We start from the raw sequence: 19,870 nt of genomic DNA, 5'->3' as shown, positions 1-19,870 counted from the left end.
CGACTATTCTAAAATAAATGTACAAATTTTCAAATAATTTGAATGTATCGCGAAGTTAGTACACAAGAAATTTTATATAAATAAGGGTACTCCATTATTAACACAGGGGCATTCATGGATTCTGAATAATTAATTTCTCTAAACCTTTTAACCATACATTAAATATATAGCATACAAATATACTAAGCGTTAACGGTATAAGGTTAATTATCGAGGCAAGATCCGACACCAAGTAACGCAATCGCACTCAATGCCGTTTGCTGACCTCGACGTTTGGAGGTAGAGTGATGGTAGCGTGTGTCGTTGTAGTCTCAGTACCGCTGCGTATCTCTCTCTCTACTGTAGTGCCTGCTCAACAACAAAAACAACACAAACAAAACGATAACTAAAGAGTACTATGAACTATGTAAGGGAAGAAGAAGAAGAAGAAGAAGAAAAATTACGAAGCCAATGGCAGACAAACACAATATAATTTAAGCAGATGGACGACATAAAATATACAATGAAATATTTACAATCTTGTAACGTGGAAAGAGACTGAATATAACCTAAAAAATAAAATAGGAAAATAAAATAGAAAATCACGAATATAATCGATTGCCTTGGTATTATTATTCACACTGATTTGGAATTAGAAACGATTTCACTCACTGTTTAATTGTTGTGTCTCGCTTGTTTCGCTTGTTTCAACTTCTCCATTGGCAGTAGATTTGCTGAAAGAAAAGGACAATCATGGCCTTCCGATACAAAATACCAAGATAATGTAGGTCGTGTCCGTTGTTTCGATTCAGTCTGGGTAGATATCGATTTCTATTAACGAGGATGCGTGGAACGGACTATATAAAAGAAATTGTTTAATTGGAAAATTCGAAATTTTCGACCCTCTGTGCAGTAGAATGGTTCGAAATGGCCATAGTGTGCACGAAAGTCGGAAAAGAACAATTTCAACGGATAGTAGAATGAAAAGTGATCGTATATAGAGCGAAACTGCGCAATAATTAGTTTTAGTTTGGCAGTTATAGTTCGCTTTTCGGGCATATATCAGCCTCCGAAGAACTTCATAGTCATCCTGCAAGACCCAACAAGAACAGGGTCGCGCATAATTTTGCACAGTTTGCACGAGAAGGCGATAATTATCCTTTTCTTTGAAGCGAACTTTAAATCCGTGCGATAGATAATTTACAATTATTTACTTACTGGCGGTGGTAGTGTTGGTTGTTTGCGAAACAACGGTGGTAGTCTTTACCACTAAGGATTGATTCTGTGTAGAAATTTCAGAAGTTCGAGAAGTCACTTCCATTTTAAGCCCTGCAAGACGACTATGAAGTTCTTCGGAGGATGTTGCATTTCTGAAAAGTGAACTGTTACTGCCAAGCAATGGCCAGTACATAAAAAAGGAAACACATCGATTAGAATTAGAAGAAAAATAAATTGACAAAGTAAGGTAAAAGACTATTCTTTTAGACTGTCGAATTAGCGTGCGTTCTGCTTATACGTTACTTTTATAGCGGCGGTTCAATTTGTAGCGAATAGATTTTTTCGAAAGAAGCGAAATAAATCGGACGAAATAAAAGAATAAGAAGCCGAGATCTATGCGGTTCTACTTACAGTAAGTGATCCTTCACGCTATCGATCGTGATGTCTCCTATAGAACTCAAGTCTTGACGATCATCCTCTCCGTTGACATCGTTGGTGCTTGCAGCTGGTTGCAAAGAAGGTTCTTTCGGAGATTCTTCACCGTCGGCTAAAATACACGTATTCAAGATCCAATACTAAAAGGTTAAGGAGACTGCGGAATTTATCGACGACGTTAATTGGCTAATGTTAAATTACACAATTTAGCTCTTGCTAAGCTTTATTAAATGAACGACAAATGATTGTAGCGAAGCAACATTTAATATGTACACGGGTTACAAGAATATTTATGCGAAGCAGCCACATATAAATTTAGTAACGGTACGCGTTCAAATGTTCTAAGTTTCCAGTAAATCGTCTAAGGCCTAAGATTTCGTTGAACGATATAGGTACGCGTTAAATACGGATATCGATAAACTATCGGCAGGTATACGGATAATACTCACTGGAACCGACTACACCGTTTTCTACGATCGTCCTCTGTACCGTGGTCGGTTGACTTCCTTGCGCCGTCTCTCCTTCCGTTTCAGCCGCTCCTTCGACGATCCCTTGCTCTTGCGTCTCTTCGCTGTCAGCTTCCGGGTACGATCTAGCATTTGGCGGTAAATTGAGAGCGCAATTCGCTTTCGTTACTTTACTGGTCGACAATGAAATTCGTTGAAGTTCCGAACTGGAGTGCAGGTACAAAGCTTCACCAGCTTTCGTAAAGGTTAGCGAGGAAATTCCGCTAGAAAGAAACGACAATACTGAAGACGAACGAGGGGCTGTAAGAGCGGGAACTCTCTCTCCTCTCCGATGGAAACACGAAATTTCGGAAAGTTACACGATTGGATACCGAATCGAACAAGCAACTTACTTGATATCTTCTCGTTTAATGGCCGCTGCGTTGAGCTGCCTTCTCAATTCTGGAATACTGAGCAGTAAACAATCTCCGAGATTGGTCAGGCATAATAAACAAGTTTCTTCATGCGTGCCGGCAGGTTCAACTGGACAGGAGAATTTTGCAAAACCTGTTTTCCTTACACGCGAACCCTCGTGCGCGGTAAGCTTGTATTTACAATAAGGTTTCAACGACGGAAGATTGAAGATTTTGAATTGTTCCTCGCTAGCGATCACGACTCTGTGAGGAGATGCCATGTCGGGACCAGGACTCACACCTTTTTCGGCTTCGAACGGCTCCGGTAGCGGAACGCTAGATCCATCGAGAATCGTTATAGCGATCACCGGCGCTCTGTGCTTTAATTGAATCTCTTTTCCTAATGTACAATTTACATCCTCCTCCGTTCTTCTAACACCGGCGGGAATCGCTAAGGTGAATACATAGACCGTACCGTTATTGGTACCCGCCCAAAGTGTAGGGGTTGTATTTTGCACTGTAAAAGAAACACGAAGCGAACGTTAACGTACCGGAACATATATCGGTAAAAGACAGTTTCGTGTTCGTAATCCGTGATAGAACGCTTACTGCTTATGATATAACTCCTAGCAAAATATAAACATCGAACCATCGAGCCCAATGCGTCGTCTACTGGTCTCGCTTCGACTTGTCTTTCTACAGGTTTCAACTCTATCGGCGAGAGATCGCCGATCGGTGAAGACGCGACACTGGAACTTTCGAATAATTATTAAAACGAAAAATTTTACGGTAGATTATACGGTAGAGTAATAAATTAGGGCGTAAATGTACGACGAACGAGTTAATTTTTTCGAGAAAGCTGGATAAAAAATACTCACACATCTTTCTTCTTTTCCGTAGGATTTCTCGTCGGACTACCAGCAGTCGTCGCTCTACGCTGCGATCTCCCTTTCCTTAATCTTCTAAAAGACTCTCTCAACGACTTCTTAAACGATTTTCGTCTAGAAATAGGCGTATCACCCGCTCCAGAAAGATCTGTAGGATATATCGTAGGATATAAAAAAATAGCGAAAAAATAGCGGGGAAGAAAGGAAAAGAGAAAAATACGGTAACGAGTTGTTCGAACAGCGGATAAGAAGTAAAGTAACGAGTGGAAATACCGTTTGGATTGAGCGTGCACTTAACGTTAACAGCCTTCGCTCTCGTGTAATCGAAAACTGCCAAACCGTGGGCCGTGCCAGCAGCCAGTAATCCCCATTCACTGTGTATAGCCAACGCGGTGACCGCAGCCGGTGGATATAATTGAAGAAGACTTTGTGGTTGGAAACCGACCGCGAAAGATATGCTGGTCGTTCTTACTGGCAGATGATCGTGACCTTTCCACACGAATCCATCACGATCGTTTACAATGTTCATCGTAACAGCCTTGATTTCTTTGTTAGCTGGCTCGGAGGATACGGTAGCTGTGATCACGTGACCAGCCGTGCCAGCAACCACCAACGTCGAGGAAAGAGGACAAAGTAAAACCTTTTTGACGGCGAGTCGCGGATCATCCGAGTACGGATCGAACGTTCCGACTTTTCTAAACGGCGGCCATTCGTTCTCGTCGTCCTCCGGTGGTTGTTCGAGAACGTCCAAGTGTTCGCCGGTGAACAGTATAGATGAATTATATTTATAGAGAGGCGTCAAAGCTACGTCGGACGCGTTCCAGAATCTGACGGTTCCATCCTCGTGGCCGGTAAGCAACAATTCTCTTCCTTTCGGTTTCTCGTTGGCCGATTTCTGGTTAAGAATGATACCGCCGTCTATAGGCCATGCTCTGTCCGAATATAAATGCTCGGTCTGTGCTTTTCCAGCGGCCACGATACTGTCCCATAATTCTTCGGGCACGTTCGGGACGTGTTGCGAACAGGTCACCTAGAAAATAATCGTAGCATATCGTGAAATAATTGAAAATACCGTAAGAGTACGCGTAGTAGATTTATTTACCGCGCTAGCGTGGAGAGACACCAAGTAAGGTAAGGCCATCATCTTCCATTCAGGATTAATTAAATCGATGGCTACCACTTCTTCTTCGGCCAAGACTATGAGCGCTTCCGGGCCATCGTCGGGAGTCTCTTTATCGTCCTGTTGCTTCGGGAACACGGTGAAGAAATCGATCACTTTCGAGGTGAAATCAAAGACCACGTGTTTCTCCTTTGTCATGACGGTGATCGTGTGACGATCACCGTAACTGGCACGTTGCATTCCACCCGAAAATAAAACAAGTTCCCCGTGCCTATGGATCGAATGGTGATCGAATCGTTATAACGAGGTTCGATCGGGTAATAAACGGTGTTACTTACTCGGCAGTTGGATAGACTAGGATCTTGGTAACGGCTTTGCACGGGAACGGTCCATAGGGAGTGGTCGATTCCAGCATAGCATCGCTTCCTGGACTCCAAAACGCGTACGATCCGTCGTTGTGCGAGGAAACGAAACGGGTCTCGGAGACCCAATGGACAGATTCCAACTGCTGCGTGGAGACGAATGTCTGCGCACGCGAAAACAAACCCATCAGCTGCACGTACACGTTCGCCAAAACCACCAAAGACACAAACGACAATCAGAACGAGAACTGTATACCAACTCCAGGAGTAAAGTACGTTGTTAACCCATCGGCACGCAAACCATTTCGAACTCCGATTCCTTCTGATCGTCCGACAGTTAACATTGTTATTTGCTAGCCTTCCGATATGCCTTTCGATATGCCTTTCGATATGCCTTTCGATATGCCTTTCGAACAGGATATCAGGCTCTACTAATTCGAACGAAATATCTAATCAGCATCGTGTCTAACTACAATGTCAGCAGTAAAAACGTTCCTCGATTCTCTTACTAGTCGACATCTCGAGGCGAGTGTAATCGTATTCGATAGTAAAATAATCGGGCAAGTACCGTCGAATAAACTCTGGAGTCTGGTTATCGTGTCGTCGTAGCTTTATCGAACGTAGTCTAACGAACAACGAATATAGAAAAAAAGAAAAAACGAATTGTATCGAGCATAGTATCGTGTACCGATGGATTAAGGGCGTAAAACCACGTAAATGTAACTGAAGCGAGCGTGTGTTTTGTACTGTTCTGTAAGCGTGTTATTACATTTGGCACACTTATAGTTTTCTGTATACGTAGTTGGGCATAAGCAATCCGTGAGTTGGGCGGATACGAACGAATAAAACGCGAAGACTCACCTGTTGAGCGCCAGGAGTCGCTTTGTTCCATAGAACCATCAAGCCACGATTGTAACCTATCAGAATATTGTCCGGATGACCCGGTTGTTCCGCTATTGCCTCGACCGCACCTGGATTCTTCTTGTAATCATCTGGTACACTGTCATAGAACATCGATAACACGTAAATCTACGAATGGCAGACTCGAAGACAGGTTAGATTAGAGAAATTATCGTGGCGAAAATTACAAATTTATAGCCAGAATTCCAAATAAATATTTATCGAGATCGGTACCTCGATAACTTCGGATACTGAAAACGATTACCGATCTATCGTGCTAGTGGATCGTAGGAAATAGAAAATGTTCTCACTTTTGCATTACGACATCCTGGTAGATGATATTGTCTGGCACCAAGAACGTTTTCAAATTCAGCAGGTAAATATTGCCTCCTTCCGTTCCCAGAAGCAGATGTTCGCCGCTTGACTCGAGACACATCGCCGAAATTTTCTTCAGTTTTCCTTCCAACGAAAGCGATTTCGTTTCGACCACCGAACTCTCGTTGATCTCCCACAGGTGAAGAGAATTGTCATCGCACAACGACACCACGCGACCCTGTTACGTTCAAACATATAACAATCGAAAAATAGGACTTGGGAATCGATTTGAGGATCAATTTGGGAAATGTGTATTTGGGAAAATATATGTACACAGGTATAGTAGTCGAAATAAACGTCGATTTACTAAATATCGAATCGTTCGTTTCTCCAACTTATACCGTGATTGCTCATTTCTTCGCCTGCTGTCCCATACATGTACGTATGCACCTGTAGCGGTCCTAGCAAGTTTATCGTAGGTAATCGCGGCGATTACACAGGTATGAAAAGAAAGAAGCAAAAGAAAGAAGGAAAGAGAAGAAAAAAGAGATTCGATAGAGTCGGAGGAAGATTATAATTGTACAAGTACGTTATCTTATCGGGTTTAGGATCGTATGAAAAATGATCGCGATAACGAGAATTCATAGCTCGTACAGAGCCAAGGTAAGCGTTTTAATTCGTTTCGTTTTAAGAATGAACGGTGTGCCACGCCTATTCGTATCGTTCGTCGAAAGATTTCGAGTATCGTTGAATTCGAAAAGAACAGGAATAGATAGTATCGAAACTCCCCGTTTCTTTCGAACCTGTTGCTTTTCGAAAACTTTTCCGAAAGTTCGATTTTTCAATGTTAACATCTGTTCCCAGACGTAAGCGATCGGTGCAAAATGCGAAAGAGCGTCGCGGGTCGCGCACACGCGGTTACGCAAGGAAGAGCGTAGAACAGCGAAGACCGGTGGGGCTCGTGGGCCGTGGTATCGCGTTGCACTTGCCGCGCTCCGACCCTGTCGTCGTTACGATCTGTACCATGAAAAGCTACAATCCACGAAGCGACTGACAAATCTCGAGCATTCTCCTTCCTTGGGACTTTACTTAAACTAACGTTACGCGAATATTAAGGGATCGAGAATTCACGATGTAATATAGAACTTACCTCGTTAGGCAGCGCGACGATCTTCGTGACAGCGTGTTCCCCGCTCTCGATGGTGTGTTGTCCATAGAATTCGACACCCGGCCTGCCAAATCTGTGCGAGTCGGTTAAGGAAAACGGAGGAACGCGAAAGTACGAATGTAGTGTTGTTTTGCAAAAAGAACGCGAACGTTCTCGTTTTACTTAATAAGTTCAACGGAGAACGAATCGTCATGAAATTTTCACGGTTTTTTCACGACAATTGCTTCTCTTTGTCGTGCCGGATTTAAAAGGTTCTAAACGAGCTTCCTTCGAGTATTATAGAAACACGATAACTGCATTATCGCTTTACTACAACATCGTGCAACGAATAGTTTCTGATCGAAACGCATCGTACAGAGGTAAAAAGTACTTTACAAGCTCGCTATCTATCTATCTTATTAGTATCGAGTACAAACAAAGTTTACACGCAATATCGATTAAACTTATTTATTATCTGTCTCGCTTGGAACATCCGCGATCGCGTTACTCGAATAGAAATAAACGAACCATACAACGGTAATCTCAGCGACAAATTCTCTGTTATCGTGTTCCAATATCGAGAATTTCGACGATTTCGTTCGGTTAATTCGCCTTACGTCGTCTAGTCCGAGAGTAGCCGAAGGATCGTCAGGAAAATACGGGAGAAGAAATTCGAAGAAAACGAGGAACCAGTGGTTCGCGTTTCCTGGAAAATTAGACGGACATACGCGCGTTTAATCGATTAAACTAACGTTTTTCTTCATCGCCATACGAGAGGTATATATTTCGATATATTTCGATTCGCTCTATAACAGACTGTCCTACATAACGTACGAGAAGAATCAGTTTTCTTCGATGAAATCTACCGTCTGACCCTCGACGCGAGAAGAATAGACTTGGGTATCGCGAAATATCGAATATCTCCGATCTAAAATTAACTGCGAAAGCGATCTCGTTTTCCGTTCGCGCCATGCTTCGATCTCGTGGCGAAAATGAAAAAAGCCCGAAAATTTTCCGTGAAAAGACGGAGCAAAAGGATACACCTTGATGGCTCCGGACGCCGTGCCAATGATCATCAGTCGCAAGCTTGGATCCCATGCTAGAGCTGTTGGTTTGTTTGGGAAGCCATGCTGCACCGTCTGCAACGAAACAGCCAACCATTCTTGTTAGCTCAACTATTAGCCACGGTAGTTATAATACTATTTTACCCGTGCTGCACTTTCCGCTAAATCCTAGGATAACTAATAGCGTTATCTTGGTTAGATGATCGAGAAACGTTTAACGGACGTTGTTAACGCGGTGAGACACGGGAGCTTTTAACGAAACCAGCTGTACAACCGTAACGTTTCATCGTTATTTCTCGTATATTTGCGATCGTTGAAAAAAAAAACGCCGCGTACAATGACACTCTTCTCTCTACTAACATCTAACCAACGTCTCGATTCTGCGATAGCGCACGCTGCCCTGTCGCCAAATGATGGACAAATTATTTATACGCGAAACTCTATGCCGATTATATCTTATATCTATGCCGATAGGCGATAATTATTAATAATATTGTATCGTCGTTATTTTATTTGGAAAGGTTCGGTGGTAAGGGAAAAACAGGAAACGTATATCGAATAGCGGAGTTGCGATTAAATAGAACACGGAGCAAATTTCATCTTCCCTTTCCGCGGCTCGTTTTCGATGCAATTAACGGTAATTACGCGCGACAACCGCTTCCGACTTTCTCGGCGTAACTTCTGCCTCGACCGAGTTGGAACAGTTTTAAGCGAAAGCCGGACCCCGATTAGTCATCGATGAGTCAGATTTTGTCAGTCCCCGTTAATCGAGCGGTTTTATCGATTAACGTCCTCCGACGAGATCGTATTTGTAATTTTGACTCGTAACGTCCTACGAGAGCACCCGTCCGACGATCTCGTACGAACCGACGCGATATTTTATTTTTTCCTTTTATTACTTCGTTTATTCGTTTATTGCAATACGAAGCACGACACACTCCATGTATATCTGTCATATGTATATTCGTTATGATCCGTTACTCTCTAACACGGAGAAATTTAAACTATAGAAAAACTATAGAAAATATTATATTCTTCGCTTAACGTTAAGCCTAGCGTAATATCGGAACCTTGAAACCGATGATTCTCTTCGGTTTCGTAACTACGAATCCGATACGATCGAAACAGGTACTTACAACTTTTAACATTATCGAGCATTCTACATAATACTCGTACATCGTACATCGTACGCGATTCAATTTCCCGCAACAAGGTTTCATTTTTTCGGAAAAAATAATGTCACGCTAAAATGTCGTTGGTTTTCGGAATCATCCACGGTAAGCGAAACGAGTCTATCCGAATCGATATATCCGAAACGGAAGATATATAATATCGACGTAGCGCACGTGTCTAGCACGGTATTAGAAAGACGGATGCCGGTCGGTACGACAGATAAGGGTTCGAATCGAGGTACGCCAATAACGAAAAGCAAGAGCGAAAGAAGAAAGTTACAATTCGCATTACAGTTATCGGTAATAGACACGCAAATATCGATATATTTTTCTTTTACGTACAAGTTTAAATGTCAATTAAGAATTTCCACAATTTTAGACGATTCTTTCTCTTTTTCAGACACGGAAACGTTAAAAACTGCCACTCGATCGATAACCCGCTGCGACGTTTCTTCGACGTGAATATTTTATGCTACCACTGTGCATACTTTTCTAGAATTTTCCGAGTATTACGAGAATTTCTTTCGCTCGTTTAGTACGAGATTACTTTTATATAATCTTCTCGATATTAATTCGTAATCAAAGTTTCCGAATAATCCGCTTGCGCTAGTACGTGTAAGTATATACAGCGTCGAACAAATCTAACGGTATATTCTTAACGCGTGTATTTAAGAGAACGCAAAACGGCTAGGCGTCTTATCGGATTTCTATTTGCACTGAAAAGCGATAGCGCTTTTCTACGAATTTTATGTTTCTATACTTATCGAGAGAATTTTTATTAAATAGAAATCGTAGAAAAGATTTCCGTGGTTAATTCTATGGAATGATCGAATTGGTATCGTTACAACCAACGTTCTTCGATTAATTTTCTTTGATAAATACTCCGCGCATCTTCCCCTTCTAATGACACTAATCAAATGTTATTCGCTCGTTCCCCGTTTCGGTGGGATTTTTTTTCCTAAATCGGTTGAAAACCACGATAGAAATACCGCATCGCTGTTTACATGAACGTGACCGCTTCAATTAAGGCAACAGGCGCCCTCCACACACTGGAGGGGCTTTCTACTTTTTCTTTCCAACTCGTACATCTTAACGTGCACAACACGCTACTTCTTGTAATTGCCTAACACATAGATTAACCTACATTTCTTATTCCATTTTCTAACCGAGTGGAAGTAACGCACGCTTATCGTTAACGAAACGTTAACATTTTCTGATCTCGTATCCATCATTTCCCCGGTAGTCCCGACATATACCCTTCTTTGTGAACTCTTGTTTGTCGATATTATTTTCCTCCGCGTTGTAATTTTCAAGTTGAACAATTTCAAAATGTCACATTTCCAAATTTCTCGATTAACCAACTTTTCAACTTTTCAACGTAGAAACTTTGAAATTCGGGAGTTACGACGCGCTCGCTATCGATCAAGATTTGAACTATCTAAACTGAACTATCTAAATCTGAACTAACTATAGCCCCGACGAAGGCCATACAGCGAGAGTTCACCGACGGGATTCGCGTTTCTTCGTGTAGTCGAAGAAAAATCTGTGTTGCTTCGATCGATATCGGCCACGACCCGATTCGTACGCGAATGTTTTCGCAATCCGTGTCGTCAAAACTTACGATTCATCAAGCGGTGAATTAAGCCACGATAAGGTTTCGCGCGATGGTCGGTGACGATGACAACCAGCCGAACAGACATAACCGCTAAAGAAACGCCACCGCGCCGTTCAACCGCAATAATCCTGACTCTGCATCGCGTCTCGGCCAACCATCGTATTCTAGACTTTCGGTATCGATTACGATCGGGTATCGACCTGTTGATACCGCGTCGTTCATTCTTAAAACACGCTATGTCGTGTTTTTTACCAAACCGATTTTAGAATCTTAACATTTCTCTATGAAATTACCTCCGCGCTACTTTCGATCGATGAATCGACGGTGCAATCTTCTCACTGGTGTTCAAAAGCTTGCGAAATATTTGATAAATCGATTCCTAAATTGGTTCACAACTCGAAGAACCATAACATACTATGATATATACATAGTCGTTTGTGACTATGTTTGTGTCAATAGCGTCTACTTACAACGACAAACTAATATTAACAATGAATTTCTATAGTTTTCCGTTAGAAATTCCATTACCAATTAATTCGGCACGATGTTGCGTGTCTTGAAAATCCATGTAAAATATATCTCCTTGAAACACGATATACAGTGTCTTTTTAACATTTTTCTAAGACGAGATTTATCTGTAAAGGAATCGAGACGAGTACGCGTAAAGAGACGTAGTGTTCGGTAAAACGCATGGCGTGTCAACATCGTGATATCACCAAGTAGCAGATTATTATCTAAGGTAGTAACAGAATAAACTTTCAATTGCCAGCTTGTTGTCGATTAATAAATAACGAACGTGTAAATTAAAATAAACATTTATGATCGACGGAATATCGTAAAAGTAACTCTCTCTGATGTTTTTCTTTATCGCGTTCGTTTGTTTCAAGCGTGATTGTTATATTTATTTTGTGAATATTTTCTTAATAATAAATGCATACATGGTAGCTTGCTAAAGAAATCACGGAAAGAAAGAGAATAAAAATCAAATTTACCAAATAAACGGAAAGCACCAAACTGCCGGAACTACCTATACTTGTTAGACATAAATGAAAACTTGTTTCTTCTGATTCTCACTTTCGCTTTTCTTTGCAATCTATAAAAGAAGATAGAAGAATACTTTTTTCGCGATTTCGCCCGAGTTGTTCCATTTACGTTAGAAACGCCAATAACGACTATATCGTTTAAATACTAAACGCGATAACATTATCTTCGAATAAACCTGAATGTGATCTATTCCATGATCGTGCAGTCCGGAAAAATAGGTTTCCGTAAAAGCAAACAAACGAAGGAAAGTATCGGCTCGTTTAGCCGGTCGGATGTGGACGAATAAAAATTGCATCTTACCTTTCGAAAAGCAAAAAGATCCTTTTGTAGTTTCTGTCGTTCGGCCGTAGGTTGTTGGCCCTTCCCTCTGATAAACTTCAACATCTCTGTCGGCGTTGTTTCTTCGAGCGGTGCGACACGTCCATTAAAAACGGTTGTGGCGGACGGACACCGTCGCCCAACAGAGCATTAATACCAAAGAAGAACGACTGATGGCGCTGCCGTGGACCTCCCGAAGTCACTCGAGCTTCCCGACAAGACACGACACAACGCGACGCGACGCAATGTTTTACGTGTTCACGGATCAAGCGAACAGCCGCGACTAAGCACGAACAAATACTCGCCGTCGTTCGATACCGATAGTGTTCGTGAAAGTTCGCTCACGTTCGGTCGTTGTTCGAATTCTTACTCCTGATTGGTTTGGTCTTTTAGAACTGAAAACATCGGACTAAGTACATGCTTGAGATACGAATACTCAACCGATTACGGTTCCTACCAATTTTTAAAGATGCGCGTTTAAAATAAAAAAATAAATATATATATATTCATTTTTGTTGGTCCGAAAATATGAGAGACATATTTAAAGGTTTCTTATTTAAAGAAAATGCAATAAATTCAAAACGATCGGACTAATTTTAGCGTGCAGCGCTTTTACGTATGTACTACTTTTTTGTTCGTTCGAACACTGTCGACAAATCTACCCACTTTCGTTTTCGTACGTAAAATACATATGCTCGTTTACGTCCGTTTTTCTGTATACATGTTCAAACGAATAGCACGTGTGAGAGTCCTAACCTTTCGTTTCTCTCGTTGTAAAGTATAAAAGCTAAACATATATTTTCGAGCTACTGTATTCTTAATGTTCGATGTGATGACAGGAAACAACGCATCTGCTGTGTGAACGGGATCAGAATTTGAAGGTAATTTTTCCTCTAGAATAGTCATTCACCGGCACGCATGAACCCCTTCGATCGCCACACGATCGACCAAAGACCTTGCTATGTAATTAGAAATTCACTGTGATGGTCAGCGACATAACTCTCGCGGCCATGCTAAAATAGCGAAATATATTGCTCAGGTAATACGTTTAATGTTTTTCACAAACTACGGACATATTGAAACGATAACACGGTGATGCAACGCGATAACGTAGGCACCGAAACGACTTCTTCAGGAAAATACATACGTTACTGTTAGCGAGAGTAACGTAACATAGTCTTCGCGTTTATCACTAGAGGGACATTGACACAAAGCCTAGACAGATGATCTCTCGAAAGTCCTCGCGTAGCTACCTGTTCTTACATATAGGGTGTCTCGATTAGCTTTACTGCACAAAATATTTCTTTTCAATTTTTCCAATTTTTTTTTTTTTTTTTTTTTTTTTTAATACGATCACTAACGGATTTATCCTTCGCGTGATTTAAGGCATTACAAAATTTTTTGCCTCCATTTATACGGTAAAGAAATGTATGTATTTGTCTATTGTCTATTCACGAATATATTTCTAAAGCACATTTCCCCTAGAAATTCTGCATTTTTATATTTTTATATTTTCAGATTTCTACATTTCTATGTCCTTACCAGTTTGAATCGAAACAGAAACAATATTGAAATCGTAATTATACATATATCGATAAAAACTGGTAGATATTAATTGTATGGAGGTCCCCGCCTTACGTGGCCTAAAGTATTTGTCCTTACTGTTTGTATATAAATCCGTCACTGAATACCACGTTATAACTGAATCGTATTTTTTCCACTTTTCTGTCATCAAAAACAATATTTTAGATGTTCGGATTAAGTGGAACTTTTTGTATGCGTATAATTTTTAACCATATAGTTATTATCCAGATAACCTCCCTGACGAGTTCACTAACAGACACTGAACAAAATGCTTTCTTTCTCTTCGCCTCACTCTTCCGTTTTGGTTTCTCCTGTTTATTTATTTATTCTTATTTATTTATTTTTTTTTTTTAATAATACCATCACCACATGGTGAACACTTTGCAATTCTATGGTTCGCAGATTTTACGCGTTTTAAAGGTATATTTACACACCGATAAAGTCTGCGTTGCTGAACCTCGACTGCAGAGTACAACGGACTGCGACGTCAAAATAGGCGCGACAGTATCCTATGACGTCAACGGACTGCAAAATACTAATCCTCTCGAATGTAAAATACAACGTATCGTTGCCGTCACAAAAGGCTAGGTAAAACTACACGTTTTTCCGTAATTAAAACATTTTTGAATGAAAGATAAAACTTGAACGCGTACCGCCAACACGTATTTCGTTTCTACGTGACGTGTTCGATCGTACACGTCCGAGATACGTCTGCAACGCGTCGATGCCTGTCTTTCGCGTTGAGTCTTTCTCCCTTTTCTCCCCCGCACTTTTTCTTTCTCTTTCTCTCGCTTATTCGCTATTTAACCGACGTGCCACTTGTGACATGCTTTTTTTTTAATCATATTCTGCGAAAATTATTTGCATCGACAACGATTGATAATTTTGGTCGACAAGTTGCACGACGGCCAGTTTGTTGTTTATTTTATAATAGGAATTGTACGAACGAATATGTAAAATCATTGAAATATTCGAAAGTAGCGTAAAATCATTCCATAACTGTCACTCGCGTTTTTCGTCATCGTATCGTCTTTCCGCCAATCACGTGTTTCGATTACGATCAACCAAAGTCGGATAAAGTCGTTTGCATTCGGATGAATTCGGAATGAAAAATCTCGTCGGACGCGCCTGCACGAACAATGACCTCAACCAAGCGTACGAAACCTCGTATGATCGAATATCCGCTTTCACTTTACGGATTCAATCGTTGAACGCTAAAAGTTCGTAAAAATAGTATTTTATACGATTGGTTTTACATGTTAACTCCTTTTGTTTCGACAGTACTTCGTTAAATATTCGCTTGAAAACAACAATTTATCGTGTTCTTGATTTAACTGGTAATTTTAAGGAAAATTTAAATTTGATGTTTGATCGATTCAAAGTATAGTGTAATACACTCGGTGAGTGTATTAATTCAAGACATGTGTAAGGAAGTCACGCATTTAACCAACTTCCTGCCATGTTTATATCTACCGTATTTTTTCTATTTTCATGCATTAGTTTAGGTTGTGACTATGATTACTTACTCATAATTGTTTATCAATTTTTTCAATGTATGTACAATCAATATATTTCACATCAAATTTTGTAATACATATATATTACTTTTTAATCATTAATATATACATAAATGTTCATATATAAATCTTTCTAAATTACAATAAAAGTTACTCGGATTTGTTCAAAAATAATTTACATTACAAGTCATGTATTAGAAAAATACAAATGCAGATAGTTAAGTAAAGTAGGCTGTCTTGTTATATTAAAAAGATAACATTGTTAACTAATATTTTACATTATATGATCGATGTCTCATATAATACTGTGTCAGTCTTAATAAAAATATAACTTTTTGTAATAACATAAATATTTTCCAATCGTTAATTACATACTGATATGTAAATACGACGCTACAAAAATCCTCAAAATCTTATTAATGTTTTCCGTAGTTTTTATATCTATATTATCACAATGATCGCTTGGTTTGTGCCAAACTTTTGGAAAGGGATACGGTATAAGGTGTAAAATAGGAATGTCTGAAACACATATATCACAATTGAAAGGTAATTTAAGAGGTAACGTAAAGCATTTGAAAACTCGTAAAAATAAATGAATACCTCTTTGCAAAAACGGAATATGATCATCTTCGATATGCGCTTCCATCGAATGTGGTTGAAAATATCTCTGAGTAGGTTGCTCGTACGAGTACGATTCAAATTTTTTTAAAGCTGCTAAATTACTTTCAATAGCCATTAATAAAGAATACCACTTTTCGGTATTGCTAAAATAATTATAAAACATTGGATCCGGTGCGCCGATCAGGTCTAAAAGAACCAATATATCCTACGACAAGAAAGTAATAATTTATGTATAATTTTGACATTTTTTGTTCCAAGCACTTACAATTTTGTCTAATTCTGAAATATTTTCTCCTTCGTTGTAAGAGGTGTAATTATCATGCCAAATTTTGGCTAAATGTCTTGCTCCGTATATGGAATCTTTTGGACCCCATTCTTTAAAAGCTTCTTCTCCGTCAAAAAATATAAACATTAAACTAATATCGTTCTGGAAAGGAAATATTATAATTGAGAATAGCGAAATAAAAATGATGATTAACGTATTTATTACTTACGTGTCTTATAGAATTTAAGCGATTTTGCATAACTTTGGCTAAATTAATCATTTGAGCACAGGGAACTGCACTATCGGTAGCGCCGATAAAATTTCTTTCCCTAGTATATTTGGAGTCGTAATGGCAAGCCAATGCTAAATATCTACGCGCGTTAGGATTTAACTTTGCAATTATATTTTCAAATTTTAGAATTCCAAAAGTTGGCGTATGTTCTTCGAAAATATCGGATTCTACCGTCCAATTAAGGTTGTTCATTGACTCCTTAATGTACTATAAAGATGCTTCTAGTTATTAATACACGTTTATTTAAATCAAAGTTACGATATCGATATTACAACGAATCACATTTCATCATATAAGTATTTAATAAAGTTAATTAATATATTTTACTATGATAATATATATATATATGTAAGTTTTAAATATATTAACACTTTAACTTACATTTTTTACTTTTGTATGTTCTGGAGTACCGACTATTCTCACTACACATATGTTATCTAAAATTTGGCCCATATGATTGACATTTGTCAAATCCGATATTTCCAGTATCTGACTTCTCGATAGAGTGATAGGCATATGATAGTACTGGAATTATTTAATGACCGTAACTAACGTATATATGTTGATGATGGTCAATGAGATGCATTAGAAATGACGATATTTGAAGATGAATAAACGAAGGACATGTGAAAGTACTTTATAAAAATGAGTAAAAAATAAAAAGTAACACACTCTTGCATTACGTACCTTTTGATTTTGAAAACGCATTGTTGTCGAAATACTTGCGTCGGTTACGAAAGGCCCGACGAAAATGAAAAAAATCTGTAAAAGAAAATCGAACATCATCGCACAACGTATAAAACCTTGTACTCGAATGTACTGAACTGCACGCCGCCGTCACAAAACGTTCATCGTAATGGTTGTAAATCCCCGCCGCCATATTGAAAAGGTGTCCACGTGATTGATCGCGATTGATGGAACAATTTTGATTCCTATTGGAGGACTGCATAAGTGCAATGCACCGATTGGTTACTTTTTCCCGTGTTTTTAAAATTTAAAACAGTTTAAAACAGTTCGAAATTGATTCGTAGACAAATTGTTTTTGATAAAACATCTAGCAAGGACTCGATAGGTAAATAAACGAAAACGATTAATTCGTTTATAACGTACCAAATATATTAAATAACTTTTAGTGATACGTCGCACCGTTCATAGTATATAAAGGGTTAGGTTTCGTTTATAATACTTATTTCTGGATTAAACGGTTTCGAATGTATTATGTACGTAAACAAAACTTGATACTTATACTATACATTAGATTCTAATCGATTTGCCTAATCTTCGCAACGTAATCGTAATAATGAACGTTAACTCGGAAAATAGAGGTTGAAAATGGTTCGATTCATAATAAATTACTCGAATAATACCTTATGCAAAGATATCGTAATAATAAATCTTATGAATCGACGTTGTTAGAGATAGAAAAGAGAATCTCTAACGTTAGAAAGTGTAGCGAATCGTTATTACGAAATGAAATATTCGCGAATGCACCCATTTTTACATAATATCGACGTGACTAACGGATATTTCTCTTGCACCATGTTGCCAAACTTTTCTTTGCCGATTTCTCCTTACCGTTCGATATTTTAAACGAAGGGAGAATATACATATTCGATGAGGCAGTGTCGTGAAGTCGGAAGAAGAAAAAATAATGAAAGATAAGGTACTAGGAGAATTTCATACCACACGCGTTCATGCGATTGAAAAATTCAACATCACGATATACATATATCAAGCGAATGTTGAACAGCAAATAATTTGTTATTTCCCTGAGGAAGATCACGTAGCCAATGAAACGTGCAACAAACGATCTCTTCTCTGCTCGAAGCGTATTATCGTTACTATTTATCATTAACTACATACTTTTATTATTGTCCTAGCACGGTCAGCACGTACGAACGGTAATACCAAATACAAATATTAGATTTAAGAAGAAAAATACATATGTACTTATATGTATATGTAAATTAGATCATCTCAGTTCTAAGTAAATATTATAGGTGAACTTTTTGAGCAACTGTCTCTCTTTCTCTCTATCTCTCTATCTCTCTCTCTCTCTCACTGTCACGCGAGTCGAACCGATACACCTGTCAAAAGAGAAATTGGATACTGGAGACCGTGGGACTCGCAAGTTTGCACCAAAGAACGTCCTTAACGTAGCATTTAAAAACAAATGATAAATTATGTCTAGGGCGGGGCCCAGGGTCATCTTCGTTCCTTTTTCCCTTTTCTTTGTTGGTCGCGCAGGCTCGTTTGAATTTACGATCAGCTTCAGACTCTTCGTTTTTTTTTACTGTTCCCCTGGGAAACGTCGTTTGCCAGATTACATTTTATTCAGTGCGAGCACGTTTCACACTCCGCGCTCCGAGACATTCCTTTATCGATAGAGATGACACAGGACCCTTTCAATAATTGTATGGCCCGTATTGCGATCCGTGGTAGTACGGTCCAGGGTATGCCGCCGGTGCTGGATAACCGGCGTAAGCGTACTGTTGTTTTTGCGGATATACTGAAAACAGGAATAGAAGGATATTAATGGTAGGAAAAAAAATCGATAGCGCTTATTCTTCCGCATAGAAATAAACGACGCGTTCGTTACGGACTACCGACAGTGGCGTTTATTACGGATATTCGTTGGATAAATCAGATAATATTAAGAGCGATATAAATATCAATACCGATTCTCCGCAACGAACGTGTTAAATGTATATGTACATGATACAGTGGAGTCTTGCTATATGGCCGTGAACGAGGTTGTAAGAGCAGAGAGGAATGCGAAGAAAATTACTTAAACAGAATCGAGTGCTCCTGATGCGGCGCTTGACTGGTAAAGCCCTCTATATAGATAACGCGACTTTTCTATTATAGCGAGACTGCACTGCAATCGTTTATGAGCGTGCAACCGTGTTCTCGATAGTTCCTGCTCGTTTCGGTAAACTTCGGACAGGATCGTTTCGCGAATCTCCTATGGGACTTGAATTTATTCTCCTAATTTATCTTTTAGAATATGTCTCATGATAAATATATGTATATGTATATGTTCGCTGTCGATCGCGTAACGTATTTACGTATACCTTTATCGAAGTGAACTCGATCGATTTTTACTAAGACGACTCGAACACGTTGAAATATAAAATTTCAACGAGCAGCTAAAAA

General features: G+C 39.3%; 3 protein-coding genes and 1 long non-coding RNA gene across 29 annotated transcripts in view; 1 reads left to right on the top strand and 3 right to left on the bottom strand.

The window, feature by feature from the left end:
* The window catches only part of l(2)gl (LLGL domain-containing protein l(2)gl), a 16,133-nt gene extending 1,539 nt beyond the window's left edge, over nt 1-14,594 (bottom strand). Inside the window, exons 1-16 of one of the 21 annotated variants that reach the window (XR_013037731.1) lie at nt 12,418-12,854; nt 8,264-8,361; nt 7,226-7,316; nt 6,072-6,313; nt 5,722-5,860; nt 4,837-5,051; nt 4,481-4,769; nt 3,652-4,408; nt 3,370-3,526; nt 3,101-3,246; nt 2,492-3,008; nt 2,082-2,362; nt 1,609-1,744; nt 1,198-1,367; nt 652-713; nt 266-348 (exon numbers count right to left, since the gene is read on the bottom strand). Coding sequence is in view for 18 of the 21 variants with exons in the window: in XM_076530145.1 (XP_076386260.1) it covers nt 266-348; nt 1,198-1,367; nt 1,609-1,744; nt 2,082-2,362; nt 2,492-3,008; nt 3,101-3,246; nt 3,370-3,526; nt 3,652-4,408; nt 4,481-4,769; nt 4,837-5,051; nt 5,722-5,860; nt 6,072-6,313; nt 7,226-7,316; nt 8,264-8,361; nt 12,418-12,501 (3,405 nt within the window). In the remaining 3 variants the exon portion in view is untranslated. The other 20 variants (XM_076530145.1, XM_076530150.1, XR_013037732.1 and 17 more) reach the window with 20 other exon arrangements.
* Nucleotides 13,177-19,116, top strand: LOC143264198 (uncharacterized). Its single transcript, XR_013037742.1, has 2 exons — nt 13,177-13,316; nt 14,422-19,116. It is a non-coding gene; the product is annotated as an uncharacterized LOC143264198 (long non-coding RNA).
* Nucleotides 13,756-17,663, bottom strand: LOC100877150 (glutaminyl-peptide cyclotransferase). Of its 2 annotated transcripts, XM_003708454.3 has the most exons (6): nt 17,402-17,663; nt 17,096-17,239; nt 16,652-16,921; nt 16,423-16,584; nt 16,137-16,362; nt 13,756-16,055 (listed from the first exon to the last, which is right to left on the bottom strand). In XM_003708454.3, the coding sequence occupies exons 1-6, from the start codon at nt 17,498-17,500 to the stop codon at nt 15,904-15,906; spliced, it is 1,053 nt and encodes a 350-aa protein (XP_003708502.2). In that variant the 5' UTR covers nt 17,501-17,663; the 3' UTR covers nt 13,756-15,903. The 2 variants fall into 2 exon arrangements, with proteins under 2 accessions (XP_003708502.2, XP_012153144.1); XM_012297754.2 differs by lacking the exon at nt 16,652-16,921.
* The window catches only part of LOC100882754 (uncharacterized), a 16,777-nt gene continuing 14,715 nt past the window's right edge, over nt 17,809-19,870 (bottom strand). For 4 of the 5 annotated variants that reach the window (XM_012297751.2, XM_012297753.2, XM_003708420.3 and 1 more), the window contains one exon: nt 17,809-19,223. In XM_012297751.2, the coding sequence (XP_012153141.1) occupies nt 19,120-19,223 (104 nt within the window). In that variant the 3' untranslated portion in view covers nt 17,809-19,119. The remainder of the gene's footprint in view (nt 19,224-19,870) is intronic. The other variant, XR_001097437.2, reaches the window with a different exon arrangement.

Source organism: Megachile rotundata, chromosome 3, assembly GCF_050947335.1.
Source record: "Megachile rotundata isolate GNS110a chromosome 3, iyMegRotu1, whole genome shotgun sequence".
NCBI classification, from domain to species: Eukaryota; Metazoa; Arthropoda; class Insecta; order Hymenoptera; family Megachilidae; genus Megachile; species Megachile rotundata.
The sequence above is the reverse complement of the archived record's forward strand: the minus strand, read 5'-3'. Positions and strand labels throughout refer to the sequence as shown.